Consider the following 18,225-nt stretch of genomic DNA (forward strand, 5'->3'; position numbering starts at 1 on the left):
ATGACATACTCGGTCCTATTTATAGACACCTATTTTTTTTTCCACTTGTGTATATAATATATGACTAGTTGAAAAATGTCAGTCGACTCCCTGCCACCCTGTATTTACACTGCTGCCACTATTCTATATCATAGGGGATGTACTAGCGAAAGGCGTGTTGTGTACATGTCATATCTGTGTTGTGCAGTGATTTATCTTGTCTACTTATGCAGTGCCGACGGAAATGCATGGTCGCCAAGAGAGGCGACACGAATTTGTAGCAGATGTATTTTGTGGGAAATTGCACAATCCTGTTAGCTCTCGTTTTCATTCCTTGTTTTCAGTTGTGCCACAAATATTTTGTTATGCAAAAAGCACTTCGCTCAGACCAGGACGATGTTGTCTGCTATTGCCTGCTCAGCATCTCCTATAAGGCTGTGCAGACGCTGCCCTTTCGCCAAATTGCAGCTATGAAAGGAGTCCTCAGTCACGCGGATCTTAAAACAACTCGCGAGGCACGAAACCAGCAAAAACATGTGCAGTGTGCATGCCGCTTACAGGGAACTCCAGGCGGCGTGAAGGGGAGTGGAAATGTGTACAGTCCCGTTACGAGTTTTTTCTCCATACGGCGGCAGCACCCGGCACCGCAGCGCCCCTCTGTGGTGCCGTTCTCCCTTATTGCCAGGTCATGTGAGCGAGCTGGAATTTTTTTTCTCCCTTGAGATTTGTCTGTGCTTTTATGGAAGATTACTTGCACTATCCCACTCTCACCTTCTTCAGCTGGCAAATTTTGACATGCTTACTAACGAAATGTAGAACTAGTATTCTAAAGACTTGTGGTGGCAAAGCAAGCAACCCGTACCAGCTCTCCCTGATGCATATGTGTGCATTTACACAGCGAACACATGCATATGCTGCTGAACGAAAACCTCCAGTGCTTCACTGAAGCATGGTATTCGCTGTCGCAAGGAGCCAATTGCACCTGGCTAGTTGTGGGCAGCATATCGCCTACTAAAACTCAAGCCGTCCCTGCCTGGGTACTTGCCATACTGCACTCATATGTATTTGCCGTGCAAGTGTTTTTAGTAGCAACTAAGCTGCTTTTGTTTCTGCAAACAATGCATCTCGATGGTGCACTTAGCAGAGCTGCACAAGGAGACAGCAGCGAATTGCATTATTCTGCATCTGGATTGTTGTTTAATGCAAGCGTGCAGTACGCTTACGGCTTCGCTATGCCACACACACTACTGAGGAGATAGCTGACGGTGCTTATTATAATACGGTTATTGCTGATAAGTCATCATGCAGTGTTCGTCGATGAAGCCATGATGTTTTCATGGAATTCCGGTGTTTATCCATATAAGCAGTGCTCCACTCATTCAAAAGTTGGAATAATATGTTGACCGGTTTCTCTGCTTACCAATTAAACAGAAGATATTTTGCAGCTTTTTGTGGCATTGGCGACACTGAGTTGAGGGATGCAGTTACCCTTCATGTTAAAAAACGTGATTGCAGTATGCAATTACCAGTACAGTAAGTTTTTCCCACCGCAGTGTCCTTGTAAACAGTATTTAATATCGCAATAGTTTTTGAGGCATTTCGCTGGAACAAAGAAAAAAATTTCACAGCCGCTTGCACTTCACTTCAATCAGCTACCACGAAAAAAAAAAAAAAGAGACGAGCGCGCAATACCGATTTCACGAAAGAAGTCAGTGTACTCAGAGAAAACCTTTCTGGGAGAAGCCACCAGACAAAATTTACAGTGCTAAAATATCGATGAGCTTTTACTGAGGGCAGACAGTGGGTGGAATTTATGCATGTCAGAAAAAGCGAGCATACAGAAAATTGGCCATTGACTCTGGGTGTTATCCTGTCCACCAGTTCATGATGACTGAGGGGCGCGAGAAAACGGCACACAACGAAAAGAAGTACACGGGACGACACGCTTTTCTCGCGCCCGTCAGTCATCATGAACAAATACCAACTCGCCCAACTTTTTACCTTACTTACTGTCCACCAGTGTTTTGCAATGCTGATGCAAAATGTATTAGGCAACTCACGGTAAGGAACTGTGCCAGCTTCTGATCCTTCTTCTGCCGCGCCTTCAGGGCCTCCAGGGCTAGAGACTGATGCTGGCAAAAAGTGGCCACTGCCTGCTGGAGTCGTTCGCCAGACTCACCATCCAGCTGCATTGACCATTCATCATCACTCACTAAAAAAACAGGTGCACATGCAAGGCCTGTTGCAGCCATACCAATGCTACTCATCAAAACATCCTAAGCTGTCACTCCCACTGACACAACTTACAAATTAGGTTAAGCTATGCAAAAGAAGATAAGTCATAAATACTTATTAGCCAAATGTACAGAAGTAACTCTTGGGTGAACTCGGTTAAGAATGTCGGTGCATGTCCATTGACCCTCAGTGATTTTGCTGGAGAAAATATATTTTGCTGTTCAAGTCCCCAGGGCCATGACACCACCCTTAGTGTTGTGAAAAAAAAATTTTGCCTTTGCCAAAAAATTCGAATTCTTCACTGAGCCAGAACCACTTTTTGTGAATTGCGCAAAGATGGGATTTTGACGAGATCCTACAAAAAGACTATTGTAGCTGTGGGTCTCAAAATTTCTCTTGACGTACTATGAATAGCGTGAATTTACAAAGTGTTGTTACCTTGCATTCTCGGGACTCCTTCTTGAAGAAAAAAAATTGCAAATATGGAAAATTGTTCAACAATGTTTAAATTCCAGATTTTTTTCTGTGCACCTCTATAATAGTCAGAATTTTCAAAATTTCCCAGTGCACTGCCACACATTAGGTTAACAAGTGACAAAATTGCCACAACAAAATTGTGACAAATATGATAGCTGAGAATGCTGTCAAATGCAAACCAAAAATGCTTAAAGGGGCCCTGCAACACTTTTACAAGTAATTGTCGAATGGCTTCATTAAAAGAGCCCCATGAGTTGACTGCGGCAATAATTTTTTGGAATTCGTCAAGTACAAGCGGAGTTACAGGGACTTTTCGCACGCTTCAAGCGCTTTCTCCTTTCATACGAGCAAGTGCGCTGAAAGCTGGGCAGGGAGGGGGATGACGAGGGGGCAAGAAGATGCGTCCCTTCGTCAGCGTGCATCATGAACTGGAGCACTTTTTTTTTTTCTTCAAACACGTGGCTTACTTTCAGTGTGATCTTGAGTGTGTGCGCGAGCACGTGTGGCGGCATCCCGTGGCGGCCACAGTAACTATGCAGCTCACAATGTTCAAATCAGCCAATGGCCGTGGACTTTGGGCTTATGGCATTATTTGTCGAGAGAAGAGGGAACGATTTCTAGCTGACTGAGCATTAATTTGAAATTCCAGGCCGCGTGCTGCACTATAATGTTTGGCTCGCGTGTTCTCGGGAGCCTCGACTACCGATCGGCATCATTTTCTGACCATGCTGAAAAAGTGTTGCAGAGCCCCTTTCAGTAAGGGCATGCCTCTAAAAACGCAATACTATATTGAAAACCATTTAAAAAAAAAAAGGCCACCTTCGATTTTCTTTAAACTCCCCAGAATTAAAGTCAAGCACACATTAGAGCTTAATCAGTAAAAACATGTTGCATTGTTTTTATCACATTGAAGTTACAAAGCCGCTAAAGTGGCCAAATTGATGTTAACATGCAACCACTTAAATGAGTGAGCAGGCCTTAAGCAGTGCCCCTTATTACTACTGCATAAATAGCGCCTTTCTGTCACCATCAACCATAGCATGTGTTTAGCACTTCATGCCACAATGGAAAAGCTTTTTAAAACACCAACACAAGTGCTTGTCTGTCCTCTCTCTTCTGTCCCTGGGTTATGCCCTGCATTTCACCAATACGCTGTACCAGGAAGCCCAAACAGCCACACTAAAAAGTAAAGTCTGATCCTTGGCCAAAGCAGGCTGTCCTTTATTGGGTCCTCCCCCCCAAAAAAATTCCTCTCCCCCAAAAAAATTCCTGGCTACAGGCCTGCACTGTGGCTGCCCTGAATAGTGCCAGGGTGCCTGCCAATTTGATGTTTTTTTATCAAATTCCCCAACTTTTCCAGGTTTTCCCTGATGATTTTAAGCGTATTCCCTGACTAGTAAGTCTGCTTAGAAAACTGGAAATGTGCCCAGAGTGGGAAAAAAAAAAAGACTAAGAAAGAAAGTTGGGGCACTTGCATAAGCTGCAAACCATGCTGGTTTATTACGTTCCCTTGGCTAAAAGGATTCTTTTACACTTAAATAACACTATTAAAAGACACAATAACTCCTGTGCATCTACAAACAGGAGAACTGGTTTATTTGCATTGGCAGTGAATTTACTCTTTCAGAGACTCAATATCTCACTGCAGCATAGGAACCTGAAACTGCGCATCTTTAACGAGTTCTTGTGTCTTCAATTCAAGCTCTCTTATAAGAGCAGCAGTTCTCCCCTTTTTTTCAATATCCAACAAGTCCAACTGTTTCTGCTTCTTTTTCTGCAATTCTTCCATCCATCTGATCCTAATTAGCACCAGGAACCATGTCAATCATATTGTCCGCAACGTCAACTTCTGCACCATGACCAGCTGCAGACACTTCCATCATAGACTAACCATTGTGTCATGAGCAACTCTCCTTTCACATTTTCCGCAAGACATTCCCTTTCATTATGCACTAACCAGCCCAATCAAACACACTGTTACATTCCTTGTTTATTGAAAATCCCTGCTGCACAGAGGAATTGCCATGTGAAAGGCAAAGTACAACCTCCACAAATAGCAGCAGTTCTTTAAGAGCCCTTGTACAGACCTTGACCCACAGTATTTCCCAGCAAGTTTAGCTATTGCACTTGTGCAGTGCCGGTCGAGCACACTTGCACATATGAACGGCTTGCCCTCTCTGCTTGCAGGCCCATAAGCATGTTCAGAGCTACGACTATGCGTGTGACCCACCAACTAGCTGTGACAGCAACCACCGGTATTTTTTGCAGGAATCCCGGAGGCTGGCGTGTTTCCATCATTTACATGCTATCCTATGGAGAAGACACACAAAAAAACGAGATTTAATTCTGCAATCTCTAGAAACAAATAACTGACATTTAGGTGCAGTTATGCCATGCTACCCTTGAAATGAGCTACCAGCGATGAGTGCAGAGCTGAGAACGTCTGCCGTTGCATTGTAATGAATGAGCTTGACCTGTCTTGGCAAGCCTCTGCTGATAATGTTTCTGGCCTAACCAGAATGCCTTCGTGCCAAGCCAAGATCGTGGCCAAGACAGACAAGCACTAATATATCGACATGAGTAACATCATGCTTAGGAATTCAGATATGCTGTGCGATCTGCATAAGCAACAGTTACGTTTTTTCTTTCTGCGCTTCTGCTTAGCTATTCACTGTGGTTGCAGCCGAAGAAGCGACCTTATAAGCATTGATCAACGCTAAACATTGTTTCAGTGATGGTTTTGCAGGCTGCCATCGGTCAGTTTCCGTGACCCGACCAGGTTTTCAAAAACTCCATGATAATTCCCAGACTTTGCCAGACGTGTAAATTTCCCAACTATTTCGAGGTTTTCTGCTGCAGACAACACCAACCATGGCAAGCATCATGGGACCGATGTCGCCTATGAGTGGCTCCTGAGCCCGCCGCCGCTTCATGAGGCTGCTGAAGCCTTGATGGATGCGCAGCAGCTCGTCCAGGTTGGGGAAGAGCCGCTGCAGCAGCTCAGGAGCCAGCAGCTCCTGCTGCTGCAAGGGTCGCCGAAAGATGCGCTCAAGCACCTTGAGCGTACGCACGTGCGACCGTTCTGTGTGGAAGAGCTCGTTAAGGACATCCTGTCGCTTCTTCTCCTTGGGTTTGAGCTGTCGCAGGGCCTCACGGCCCAGTGCAGCCTGCCAGTCCGGTGGCTCCAGGTCCCACTCCAGGTCAGAGTCATCCAATGGACCAAGTGTGGGCACTTCACCGCGATGCACCGCCTCCCAGGACTGACTCGGGCTCTCCAAGCTCCTGCTGGCAGATGCGCCACCCTCGTCATTCAAGCAGCAATTTGGCCAGCTGCTTGCAATGTTAAATAACTTCTATTCACTGCAATTCACGTTCTTGGAGCCCTAGTGCCATATTTAGAAACTAAAATGGCCACCAACTTGCTAGAGTAAATTTCCTGAGCTAGTGTCTCACTCCTATTCAAGCCCAAGGGGAATGTATATGCACCCACTTTTGTTGCTACTCCTGAAGACATACTGAAGAGCTTACAAGGAAGCCATCACGGTGTGTCAAGGCTGCTTCTTTGTAGAATAATCGCAAGATCCGACACACTGTTTTGGAAACTGAAGGTTCTCCTACATTTTGAGCTTCAATTGAATTACAAGTGGTAATACAGATTACAAATTATTAAAGCACGCATATAGGAACAATTAAATGTAATAAAAATATGGCAACGTAATTTAGTCATCATCATCTACTAATGACTTTTCACTAAATGTGGAGTGCTTTGGATTGTGATCTGGCAGCGCTGCCAAAGAAAAAGAGAAAATCTTACCAACAGTGTTTCATAGGACCCTATTACAACTGAGGCACAGCTGTAGCAGCAAACACACAGCCATTGTGTCTTTTGCTCTCGTTTAGGTTCCACAGGATTTTTCATCCATTTACCTACTGTCTAGCTGCAAGTGCAGTTTCTCAGCTAGATGCCCTGCAATTAAGCTAGACTCAAATACAGCCCCTCGGTAAAGGTGAGTCCTAGCTAGTACGCAGCCAATGACCGAGCAACGCTTCCTCCACGTGTTGCTCGTGTCAGTTACTCGCAGGTGGTGACTCTTCATGAGTCATATGCCGCAAAAATTTTTCGAATCCGTCAAGTCTAAGTGGTGTTACCAAATTATAGAAACCACGTTCCGCAGCTTTCTCCCTCTGCTCAACGCCACCAGCGCGCGCGCGGAAAGCTGCGCAGGGCGTGGAGGGAGGGAGCGCGGAGGTGCGAGGCTCCGCCCAAGAGTTACGTCAGCCGCTGGCGGAATTTTTTTTCTTCATTTTTTTCCCTCTGGCGTCTGGGCACAACCACGTGGTCTGTGGTGCCACTTCCGGTCGGCTTGCGTGGTCATCGTCGAGCGGAGCCCATCGCACCGTGTATCGCGTGTGCTTGAAAACTGCGAGTTGGTTTGGTAATGTTGGGTGTGCACCTCGAACTGCTGTAGTATTTTCATCGCTCTGCCAACCATGGATGCAAACCTGCGTGCGCATTCGGAACGAATGACAGCTGAGATGGGTTTCGACCCACACTCCCGATACACCGCCTCGTTGCACTGCTCGTGCTTGAATCGTATTCAACACGGCAAAGCTGCCTGCACCCTTCTCCCAGCGGGGGTACTCGACTGACAGCATTTTAGCCGGTAGGTGGTCACTTCGATGCTGTTTGCTTTTCGAACGCGGGCACGCAGTGAGTGCGGGCTGAGAACAAAGAATTGAAGACTAGAAGAAAGGATCGTGGGGCATCGGGCCGACGCGGACCCATCCCCCGGTTGTCTGCAGCTACCGTGAAAATGCGAGTCTGCTTGGTTGCTGTGTCACGGTTTCTCAGGAACGTGAGACTACGGGGAGGATACGCCGAGGTACGGCTCGATGACATACTGAACAGACAGTGAACGGGACTCTCGCCATACAGCGAACACAGGTATCCTCAACTAGCCGGCACCACCAATGTTATCGGAGAAATGCTGCACCCCTGCCTCGGTCGGTCGTGAGAACGTGCCGACAATGCAGTTTCCAGCTGACGAGACAATACTAGAACGGCTGCTACTCTCAACGGCAACCGGCGATGGTCAAAAGCACAGAAATATTCACCATTTTGGCACTGCGCATGGTGAAGAAAACGCAACCACGCAACTACGAGCAGACGAGCTGTCGGTGAGACCGGAAGTGCTAATATTAATGTTTGTTAGGTGTTTTAACGGCATAACACAATATAAACATACATATTATATACTTATTGAACTCAAAATTAACAACGAAGGTAATAATGAGGGTGTTATCGTGATTATAACATCAGCCAATGGTGGAACTGCCGACAATCGCGTCATATTTTGCGGACTAATACATCATTTGTCGAGAGAAGAGGGAGCGATTTTCAGTTGACTTTGAGAATTTATTGTAAATTCCAGGCCGCACGTTTCGCTATAATATTTGACTCGCACGTTTCGCTATAATATTTGGCTCGCATGTTCTCGGGAGCCTCGACTACCACGCTTTTTGACCATGCTCAAAAAGTGTTGCAGGACCCCTTTAAGGTTCTTTGCTAGGACCTACTAGTTCAAATAATTCAGGTTAACACAGGTGCATTACAATGACATTTTAATATAGCCACCCCTAGCAACTTCAGTGGTTTCCTGCCCATGGCATAAAACTGCTGAATTGGGAATAATAGCAATGTACCCACAATCTACAAAACTGCAGCACATCACATGTAGTGTGCAGAGCCGGTAGGAGGACGCTTACCTGGTAGAAAGGCTGGAGTTGGAAGAACTGCCAGAGTTGTTGAGGTTGGTTGGCTTGTCATCAACGTCCACATCGCTGCATAAAGAAAATCAAACACTGTGTTCACACGCACAAGATCAAATGCAGCCACCTGCATGCAACTCTGCTTGTATGATGTCAGCATATAATGAGCTGGTTCACCTGCTGTGGCAATGCAGCTAACTAAATAATGGCAGAAATTCACTCAACGACACAAATGTAACAGGCTATACAGGAAGTCACCTGCAGCTTAAAATCCATCTCATTTCCGGCAAGCTGTATCCACAACTGCATGTTTTCAAAGCACAGGATTAGCGGGGGAAAATAAAAACACCATTTGTAACAGTTAATGCAATCAGCCTTCAACTTCAAGGTTCAATGCCTTGCCATACAACTTGCCTCAATTCTGGGCCAAGTGATGAAGTAACGAGGAAAGTTGCAAGTTCCACACTCTTGCTGTCTGATGTACGTGTATAGAGTTTTTAAAAGTTAAATCATATGGTTTAACAGCTTTTCAAATTATACAACGTACCTCCACACCAAATCATACATCAAATTTTTTAGTTCAAGTTATTTGTCACCAGAGGGCACCCACTCATTCTACCATGACTACACATGTCCAAGGTAATTGTCCGAACATTTCCTATACTTTATCTCTTTCTTGCAATTTCTATTATGCGCACTCTATACGACCTTCCTTTACCAAACACAGCCCACGGAAAATGCCTTCAATAACATGTACATGTCACAGAATTCCAGAAAAAGTATCATATGCATTCAAATTTCGACCAGCTGTTGTGCTACTACATTTGCACTGACATATCATCTGTACCATAGCACACCAAGTTAGTCCAAGAATGAAACAGTGGTGTGTACACTCACCTCTTGGACCTTGGGATGTTGGGGTCGCTACGCTTCCGATAAGATGGCCGTGTTTCTCTCTGCACAAAATAGAGCCAGCTGCTGTGAACTTCATTTGACATTCGTTGTAATCATGGGCATAGCCAGAAATTGATTGGGGGGGGGACCATACAACTGCCTTCCTGGCTACGCCAGTGGTTGGTCATAACTTAAAGACTGTTACAAGCCTGTTTAGCAACAGCTGTGAAATGTGTCACTGCAGCTCACTGACAGCCCTCAAATTTCTAGACTCCATACATGCTAACACTGAAATTCATAATTTCCCATGAATAAGACATCAACAGAAAAATGGCAGGAGGAGGCGGAAACAATGCACCGTTTTTTTTTTTAATCGGCCACAACTCTACTAAGCACACCCATGATTTTTTAGGAAACTAACAAAAGCTTCAAGACCTTCTGCGGCACTCATGGGTACACTGCACCATCTTACAAGTAGTTCTTTACACGTTTTTTCACTGCATGGAAATAATTTTCCAAGCGGGCTCAGAAAGTACAGAAGCCTCATAGCAAAAATGACCATGAGCATTGTGAAGCAAGTTCAAAGGAGGATGGAGGCCTGAAGTGATGAGAAGACAAACAAGTAATGTTAGCAAAAGCATTTTTTTGACAAGGAAACCTAAATAGGATTACAAAATGAGTTGCTATTCCTCTTATCCACCAGCTCTAAGGCAAGAGAAGAAACACCTGAAATGCAATAAAGCACAAAATATTACAGAAGCACCTTCTGTTCAATTTTATGTCACTTTCATCATCCACAGTTCGTGGTCACCTGACCCAATTGACAATGCGGGCAAGGTGTCGTTCGGACCACCAGAAAATGAAGCAGTGGGCCTACTGCTGGGGCTCTACCTGTGTGAAGCACTATTCTATGGAGCCACTCACTGACGATGGAATGTCTGTGTGGAAGCGTGGCTGAGGATGCCCCAAACAGCGCGGCGGGTTGTAGCCCCTAAACTAACACTGGCTTAGACAAGTGGGAGGTTGAGGAGGGTTCAAACCTCCCCCGAAATATTTCAGTTTTGCATGTGGATATATGCAGGCACACACACAAACGTACGCACGAACATACACAAAGTATGGCTGAACCCCCCCAATGTAAAAATTGCTGGCGACGCTACCGGCCCCTAAAGTAGTAGTTACACACTATGCCGAAGTGCGGCTTTACCTTGTTGTGCCTGGTGTCCGAGAGGACGCGTCGGCCGGCGGGTGGCCGCTCGGCGCGTCGCGACGGCATCGCGGCACTGGGGCCGCCGTGGACCCGCGCCATGCAAGCCCAAGGTCGCGCCCCAAATAGCGCGCCCTGGACGCGCGCCAGCCGCTCCTTTCGCCAGGTTCGGCTGCGCAGCGACAGTGCATGCGCAAGTGCACAGTGCTGCCGCCCCTACGGGTCCGACGGGGGAAGCGCGGCTTCTCAAACTTGACCTCCTCTCCCATGAACCTCGTGGAAGGAGGCTGCCGTGATGCGCACCCGTAGTGATTACCGCGCGGGAAACGACGGCACGTGGTGACCAGAGAGACAACGGATGCGAAGCGAACAGGGACAGCGCGAGATGCGATTCCCTGGACGGGGGCAGTAACCAACGCCGCGTGAAGCTTCGCCAGCATCACTACTTCCACAGTCAGTGCAGGGCCGACAGCGACTTGCCGCTCTACCCACGCCGTTTCTGCTCAGGTCACGTGATTATCCCGCGTCTGGCTCTGGCTGTAGTGACGCTGGCAAAATAGTGAGAACCGCGAAACGGCACGGCGTATAGGCCTTACTGGCTGCCCAGGCGGCGCTGCGAAAACTGTGCTAAAAAGCGCCCCCTACGACAAGTTATTTGGTTTCGAGTAGTCAGACTGGCGGCCGCATGCAGCACTAAGCTCAGATGCGCAATGGAGCCGCCGCTGTCGGTTGTACTGCGCTTTGGATCTCGGCCAGTTTCTGGCGTGGCTGAGTTCTTCAGGCCAAGCAATCTGCGTAAACGCAAGAAGCTCGTCAACGTCAAGTATGTTTACGACGTGCAGGAGATTGAAGGAACCATTTCGGCGCGCTGCAACTCGCAAGTGCAGCGAATCTCATACGACGTTGAACTCGAGTTAAGTTTTACGAGGCATGCTCGCGCGATTAACGACAGTGCATAAACGAAAAGATTGCTGTTAAGAAAGCCGACATGATTTGCATTACACGACGAAACGGAATCAAGAAAGGTCCAGTGACGAAGGCTAGCCGTCGGCGGCCCGAATGAGCGCATTCGCGTCGTGTGCCGTTTTCTGCCGCATTCAGTCGCAAACACACTTTTTCCCCATGCACGGTCGTAATTTTCAACATTTGCTTCTAGAGAATTCGTCAAATTCTGTCAGCGTGCGGTGGCGGTCGAGAAGCGACGGCGCGCAATGTTTACAGCCGGCCGCTGGAAGCAGCCGGCTGTAAGCTGCCGGAAAAATCGTAGGCACATACGCAGGGTGACTCATGGCATCGTTTTTCTCGTTTCGCACTAAATGCCGGCTGCATATCCTCGTGATCGCCGTCGGCAGCCACGGCGTGCCGTCTGGACTCCACACAGGGAATATATACATATATAAACGAGTGCACGCGCGTACGAAAAGTAATCAGCACGTTACGTTGCAAAGCACGTTTTGCTCGCGTACTCACTTCACACGTCGGACGGCACGTATCCAGCGGTTCCGTCGCTCCACTTCGTACGGCTCTCAGGGGAACCAGTAAAACCGCACATTAGGATCCTTACCCCCATGTTCGAGGCAATTAAACACGCAACAATAACGGCGGCGACCGCGCTTCGGGACCGCGCGCTGCTCAGAGCCGTCGCCCAGACCACCTGCTTTCGGCACGGTTTGTTGAAGCAGGGATCGCTCGTCAAACATGTCAGACTCTGCAGGCATAGCGGACAAGTTCCTGCGTACGTTTTAAGCACTTTTTGAGCCTGCAAGACTAGGCGCAAAATTAAGTAAAACGCTCAAAGCAACTGAGAACTGCGTAACTCGCCGGTCGGCGTCCATTTTTGACTACCCAAGCAACTTCGGCGCACGCCACCAGGCTCCGCCACAGTACTCAAAACTCCAGCGCGTCAGCCCTATGTCGTTGTGACTAACCGAGCTAACTGTCGCTGACGAGGTAGCGATACCGTGGAGGAAGGAAGAAACTGAGGAGTCTGCGCGACGGGAGAAAAGTATGGAGAAATGACGTCTTAGCGGTCATATGCACTGGGCGCAATGACAGCGTTGCTATGGTTGCGTGGCGCGGCGTGGTGCGTAACGGCGGCGGCATGTGCGCTTCCGTAGACCTCGTACTGAACCGTGGCGGCCCGCACGTGCTCGACAGTATCCATTCCTTGTGCCGCACTGCTAGCTCTGCAGTGTCCTCCAGCCGGTTGTTGTAGCCAGGGGATCTGAACAAGAATGCGTGGAACGAGCGCGTATCTACGCACCGTGCGGCGGATCCTGGGTACATTTACAGTGGAGCTCAGGCAGGGGCGTAGGCAGACCTCCTTGATCGGAAGTGGGGGCCGTGCAGGCGTGGTAGAGTGTCATTTTGTGCTCCGTATCCCATAGCAGAAAAAAAAATTAAGAATTTTCGAGGGGAGGGGGGAAGCACGTGCCCGGTGTGCCATCCCCTGGCTACGCCACTGTGCTCAGCTAAATCATGCTAAGGCAGCATGACAGAACGAAACCACTGTGCTACAGAATCTGCCCGATAAACGTGTTGCAGGTCAGTGAAAGTTGTGCAGTGTTCCTGCTTGTCAAAGCGGACGAAATTTTCGTGCCACGCAAGGCGAAATACGGATGTCAATCTATATTTCCTTGTTATATATGTTTACAATAACAACTTGCTTGTGCCTATTAAAATACCTTCTCTATGTAGCTTACGATGCTCGCTCCGAGTAGTTTACTCTCGGCATTAGGGCACAACGCGCATAAAGCACTTTAAAGAACCCCTGACACCGAAATTGAAACCTCGAGATGTTTGTGTTGTTTGACTTTCCTGTGTGCGTGGGCACTTCTGACCGATTGTCAGAGGCCAAGGTTGCCTATAAGATATTTTTATTTGGTTTTAAAGTAAGCGTGAGTGCTCATCCGAGTTGGCAGCACCTCGCGACATCGCCACTGGTATAACGTAGATCGAGGCCCCGCGTGACGTTCCACGAGTAAAGCAAATATTGTGGACGTCACAGAAGGTTTGCGGGGCGCACACACGGCAAGGGCTATTACAGTCTTTTAGCAAGTTACGGAAATACGGTACGCAAATACGGTAGCGTTCCTCCTTCCCCGCTGGTTGTGCTTTGGCCGCTCAATGACCAGAAAAGGAGGAGCGGTACCGTACTGCCTTACCGTATTTGCGTACCGTATTTCCGTAATTTGCTAAAAGACACTATTGTGCCGCACCCCTCTCGATCTGTTGTCGGGCTGCTCTCGAGGTAGTTTTCGTGAGGGGACACGCGCTTAACAGGTTTAAAGGACCCCTGACACCAAATTTGGAAACTCGAGATGCTTGTGTTGTTTGATAGTCCTGCATACGGGGACACTTCTGACCGATTATGAGTGACGAGCGTTGCCTTTAAGATATTTTAATTTCGTTTTAAAGTAAGCCTGAGTGCTCATCTGAATTTTGAACTCTTATCAACATAACCACTGGCTCTCTGGACAGCCCAAAGTTGATGCTGATATTCCGAGCTCTTGCGGCGGTTAGGCTAGGTCTAACTGTCCCCACGTGGGAGCGGCCCATGGTGTCACCCTAAGGGGTGGCACTTCTCCGGATCTTTAAATAAAGTTCTTCGTACCGTATCAACATAACCACTAGTATGACGTAGACGTAGGCCCCTTGTGACGTTGCAGAGGTAAAGCAAGTGTTGTCGACGTCACAGACAGAAATATGCGCGGTGCACTGTGGTATATTGCGAAACATGTTTGCTCTTTGCTCCTTCCACCGTCTCCTTCTTCGGTACGGGTCGGCAGGCAGCGTGAGCTCTCCGTGTGTGTGTTCTCCAACTGGCAGTTCAACAAGCGCGTGGCTGACGTCACCCAATACTGAGCGCACATCATCACTCGTGCCCCGAGGCGCGACCGCCGCGGCGCGGCGCTAGTTTCTTATCCTCTTTCGGCGCGCGTTTTGAACCTACGCTAAAAATGACCATAATTAACGCTGCTAGGACATCACGTTGGAGGATTTACGGTGTCATTCCGTGATTACAAGACATAGGCCTACTTATTACAACATAAATGTCACAAACAAAAAATCGGCTGTCAGGGGCCCTTTAAAGGGACACTAAAGAGCAAAACGATTTTTCTCGCATTAGTAAAGTAGTCTTCCACGATACCAAAAACACCACGCTTGCAGCGAGAAGACGTTTAATAAGCGAGAAAACGCGCGAAAAGAAAATACAGGTGGCGACGCCACCTTGGAATTCCGGCACCATTTGCCGTGACGTCACATATTTTTGATGGCGCCTGCTTGGGCCTACGTAGTTCCTAGTAGGTTAAATCGAAGTACATTGTCTTCTGAGCGGGCCAGAGACTTGACATAACGATTTTGTGGAAATTTCGTCGAGCCAGTGGCGCCAAAATGCGTTAAATGCTCTTTGAAGTCTTTTACGTTACGAATTACAAAGTTCGGCGCGAAATTTAAAAATGAAACTTTTGAACTTGGTTTTCTCCTCTAACAATAAACCTATGGTGGTGAAATAAACTACACAAGAGTTCTCCGAGCACACTTTATCAATCTAAACCAATTCATTGTTTCTCTTCAGTGTCCCTTTAACTCATACCGAGGCACCCACATCGTTTCAATGTATACCGCACGCGGGGCCGCGATTTGAGAACTGCGCTTTCAACGTCACCACGGCTTGAGCGCACGTTATATGGCGCTCCCCCGCATGGGGCGCTAGTTTCTCATGGTTTTTAGGCGGGCGTTTCGAAGTGACGCTAAAATCGCCACAATTAACTACGCTAGCATTAATTATACGATACGTAAGAGCATTTGCGATTCAATTTAGGGATTACCAGACACAAAGCTATAAATTACAGCAAAAAGGTCCCAAACAAATATTTCGCTGTGAGGGGTCCTTTAATTTTCACATAAGCTAATAAAAGCAAGATCTTACTACATAACTTACAATATTCATCGTAAACTTCTTTGATTGCAAGGGCAGAATATTCGCACGAAATGATTTTGCCGACGGTATCGCGGTGGCCCAGCGTCTTTCGTTGGTTTTGGAACGCCGCGCCGCTCACATGGTTTTCAGATCTAAAACAAGAGCGGGGAATTTGCCCAGTCAATACGAACAGCTTTGATGTAGCGCGAAACGACACACGGACACGAGAAGGCACATAAGGACACTCGTGTCCGTATGTAGTTTCGCGCTACATCAAGGCTTCTCAGATGTTTCGCTGACATTGCAACCCTTGCCCAGTCAATATGACCGGCTTCACCGAGGCGTCACACAGAGTGACGTCAGGGCCTATCCTTGGCTTGTCCTTCCTCCATGAGCGATACTTAGGTAACTGTGCCAATCGTCGTGCATAAACCCACTTCCGGCGTCGGCGCAGATCGAGCGGAGTCGCCGCCTGGCGGCTACTGACGCGCCTAGTGTGGATTGCTTGCTGTGTCGTCTGCTGGCCACGTCGTGTTTGCATGTACGCGTACGTCATGCACGTTCTCAAAAGGCGGTTTGTTCTGTTATGTTAGCGCGAGTTTAACTGCTTGTACGTATACCTAACATGGTGTACAGAAGCAAATGGGCTTGCTCGGCTGCATACGCATTGTAATAAGATCAGTGAGTGCGACTTTTGAGAGGGCTGCCCTTCGTTCGCCATAATCATTTCAGTGTTGGTGCCGCTTTCTGGTTCAAGCACATCGTAAAGTGCACTTGGCATAGTCCCAAACATGAGGAGCATTAAATAATGTGTGAATGCAGCGTTTTACCGACTCGGTGGTAAACAAAAACGAGGCTCTAGGCCATGCACTTTCGCGTTGTTAGGTGTATAACTGCGGCACTGTAGTTCATCGGTTATGCGTTGAGCTTTAGTTGTGCTTAAGATGTCCTTTTATTGTACAGTCGTGGCCCCACTACAGCGAAATATTTCTATCAAGTAAAGTCTGACACATCGGTACTGAAACTGTCCCCTAAAAAAAAAAAAGAACAGAGAATGGAATGACACGTCAGCGATAAAACGGAGTTACCACGGGCAATTTTAACTTGGGGCGAAATTTATGGAGAACCACCCGTGTGCTTAGATTTTGGCGCGCTTTGACGAACCCAGATGTTCGTAATTTCGACGGCGTGCCTTACATTTATGTCGTATAATTTCATGCAAAACCTCATCCTTTTTTTTTACTTTAACTTAAGCGTTTAATTGTATGGAGTTGTTATAAATTGATGGAAGGCAGCGGACACTATTAGTCTGAAAAAAAAAAAAACACTTATTCCATAAAACAACCGGACCATTGTTGCATCACTGTCGTGCACGTAATCATTCGATGAAAGCTCTGTGCTGAACTCTTACCTTTTTATTCTGTTACTTGAGCAAGAACAAGTGCGTACGCGTTGAACGTCTCCGTGGCGCTAAAGCGCTGTCGACCACGTAGCTTTCCTGGCTAAACTTATCGACTATCCTACATTTCATTGAGAACTGAACAATAAAAAAAAAATGCGTAGGCGTATTCGCGCGAACAGTGCTGTTGAACTCAGTGCACAAGAATATGGACTGGCATACAAATGAACAAGTAAATACTTGAGTAGTTCAGTCGTGCTACAGCAGTGCGCAGTACACACAACGCAAGCTAAACACGTGCAGAGAAAACAGCAAGAAACGTCTTGCGCGCCGCTCACATCTAGGGCGAGCATCCCTTTCACCGGCAGATTCCGCTTCTCTCACTAGTAATAGTAACGTTGGATGATCGTCGTCCATAAATTCAACAATGAAGAGCGTATATATTACCAGTAAGCTGCAGTCAACACATTTTATTCGCAGGTAATTGGCTAAAATCACTCACAACGAAGCGCCGCTGTGTGCATTTGTATACGCGGCCCCGACCTCCTATCCACACTAAGGCGGCGACGGGGCTGCCACCCAGATGTTCGTAATTTACCCATAGGTCGATCTCGCGGCCAATAGCATGTAACGTTGTTCGAGCAAAGGACACCACAGCGTGACAATATGTCAACACGCAGGCAGAGACGGCGATGCCTGGCGCCCCGTGGCAAATGGGAACAGCGCTCGCGAAGACAGGCGCAACCAAATGTCGAATACTTTTAATCGACTTCACAACCTATATCGCTGACCTCTGGCAGACAAGTCCGCGTTGCAAAGTATACAGCCGCCTCAACGCCGGCTTCGCTTTTTGGTTGAGAAAGGCAGTCGCAGCAAGTTCACGGTGTGAATACGCAAAGCGTGCGTTCACTCCGAGTGCCATTTGCGTGGTAACGTTGCCGACATCAAGCTTCGGTGCGCCGTTCCAAATAAGCACATACACACAAAGGGCAAACGAGGCTCGAACAAGCGTCCGCTCTTTGTGTTTATGCTCTTTCTTAGAGCTCATGTTACGCCAACCGCATTACTATAATACCTGCTAATACGAAGTCGTGGTGGGCGAAGAAAGAGACAACCGCGCGCTGCAAAGCACGCCCATTTAGGTGAACAATAAAAGGGGACGCCCACCACATGCGGAAAAGGGTTGTGCCTTGTTTACATGTCCCCGCCCTTATACACACCGCAAGGATTGCGCTGTAATCTATTTAACGACGACCGCCTGCTGTGCCGGTGTCAGCGATACCGTGCAGCGATGGCGAAGCTATACGGGCGGCAAGTGACCAGACAAGAAAATCATTATCA

General features: G+C 47.6%; 1 protein-coding gene across 1 annotated transcript in view; it reads right to left on the reverse strand.

Moving 5' to 3' along the window:
- Window positions 1–18,225, reverse strand: part of LOC119393089 (rho guanine nucleotide exchange factor 11-like) — a 180,554-nt gene that overhangs the window by 57,429 nt on the left and 104,900 nt on the right. The window contains exons 16-19 of the mRNA XM_037659911.2: window positions 9,358–9,416; window positions 8,458–8,532; window positions 5,562–5,973; window positions 2,040–2,165 (exon numbers count right to left, since the gene is read on the reverse strand). Of these exons, the coding sequence (XP_037515839.2) occupies window positions 2,040–2,165; window positions 5,562–5,973; window positions 8,458–8,532; window positions 9,358–9,416 (672 nt within the window). The remainder of the gene's footprint in view (window positions 1–2,039; window positions 2,166–5,561; window positions 5,974–8,457; window positions 8,533–9,357; window positions 9,417–18,225) is intronic.

This window comes from Rhipicephalus sanguineus, chromosome 5, assembly GCF_013339695.2.
Source record: "Rhipicephalus sanguineus isolate Rsan-2018 chromosome 5, BIME_Rsan_1.4, whole genome shotgun sequence".
Classification (NCBI taxonomy): domain Eukaryota; kingdom Metazoa; phylum Arthropoda; class Arachnida; order Ixodida; family Ixodidae; genus Rhipicephalus; species Rhipicephalus sanguineus.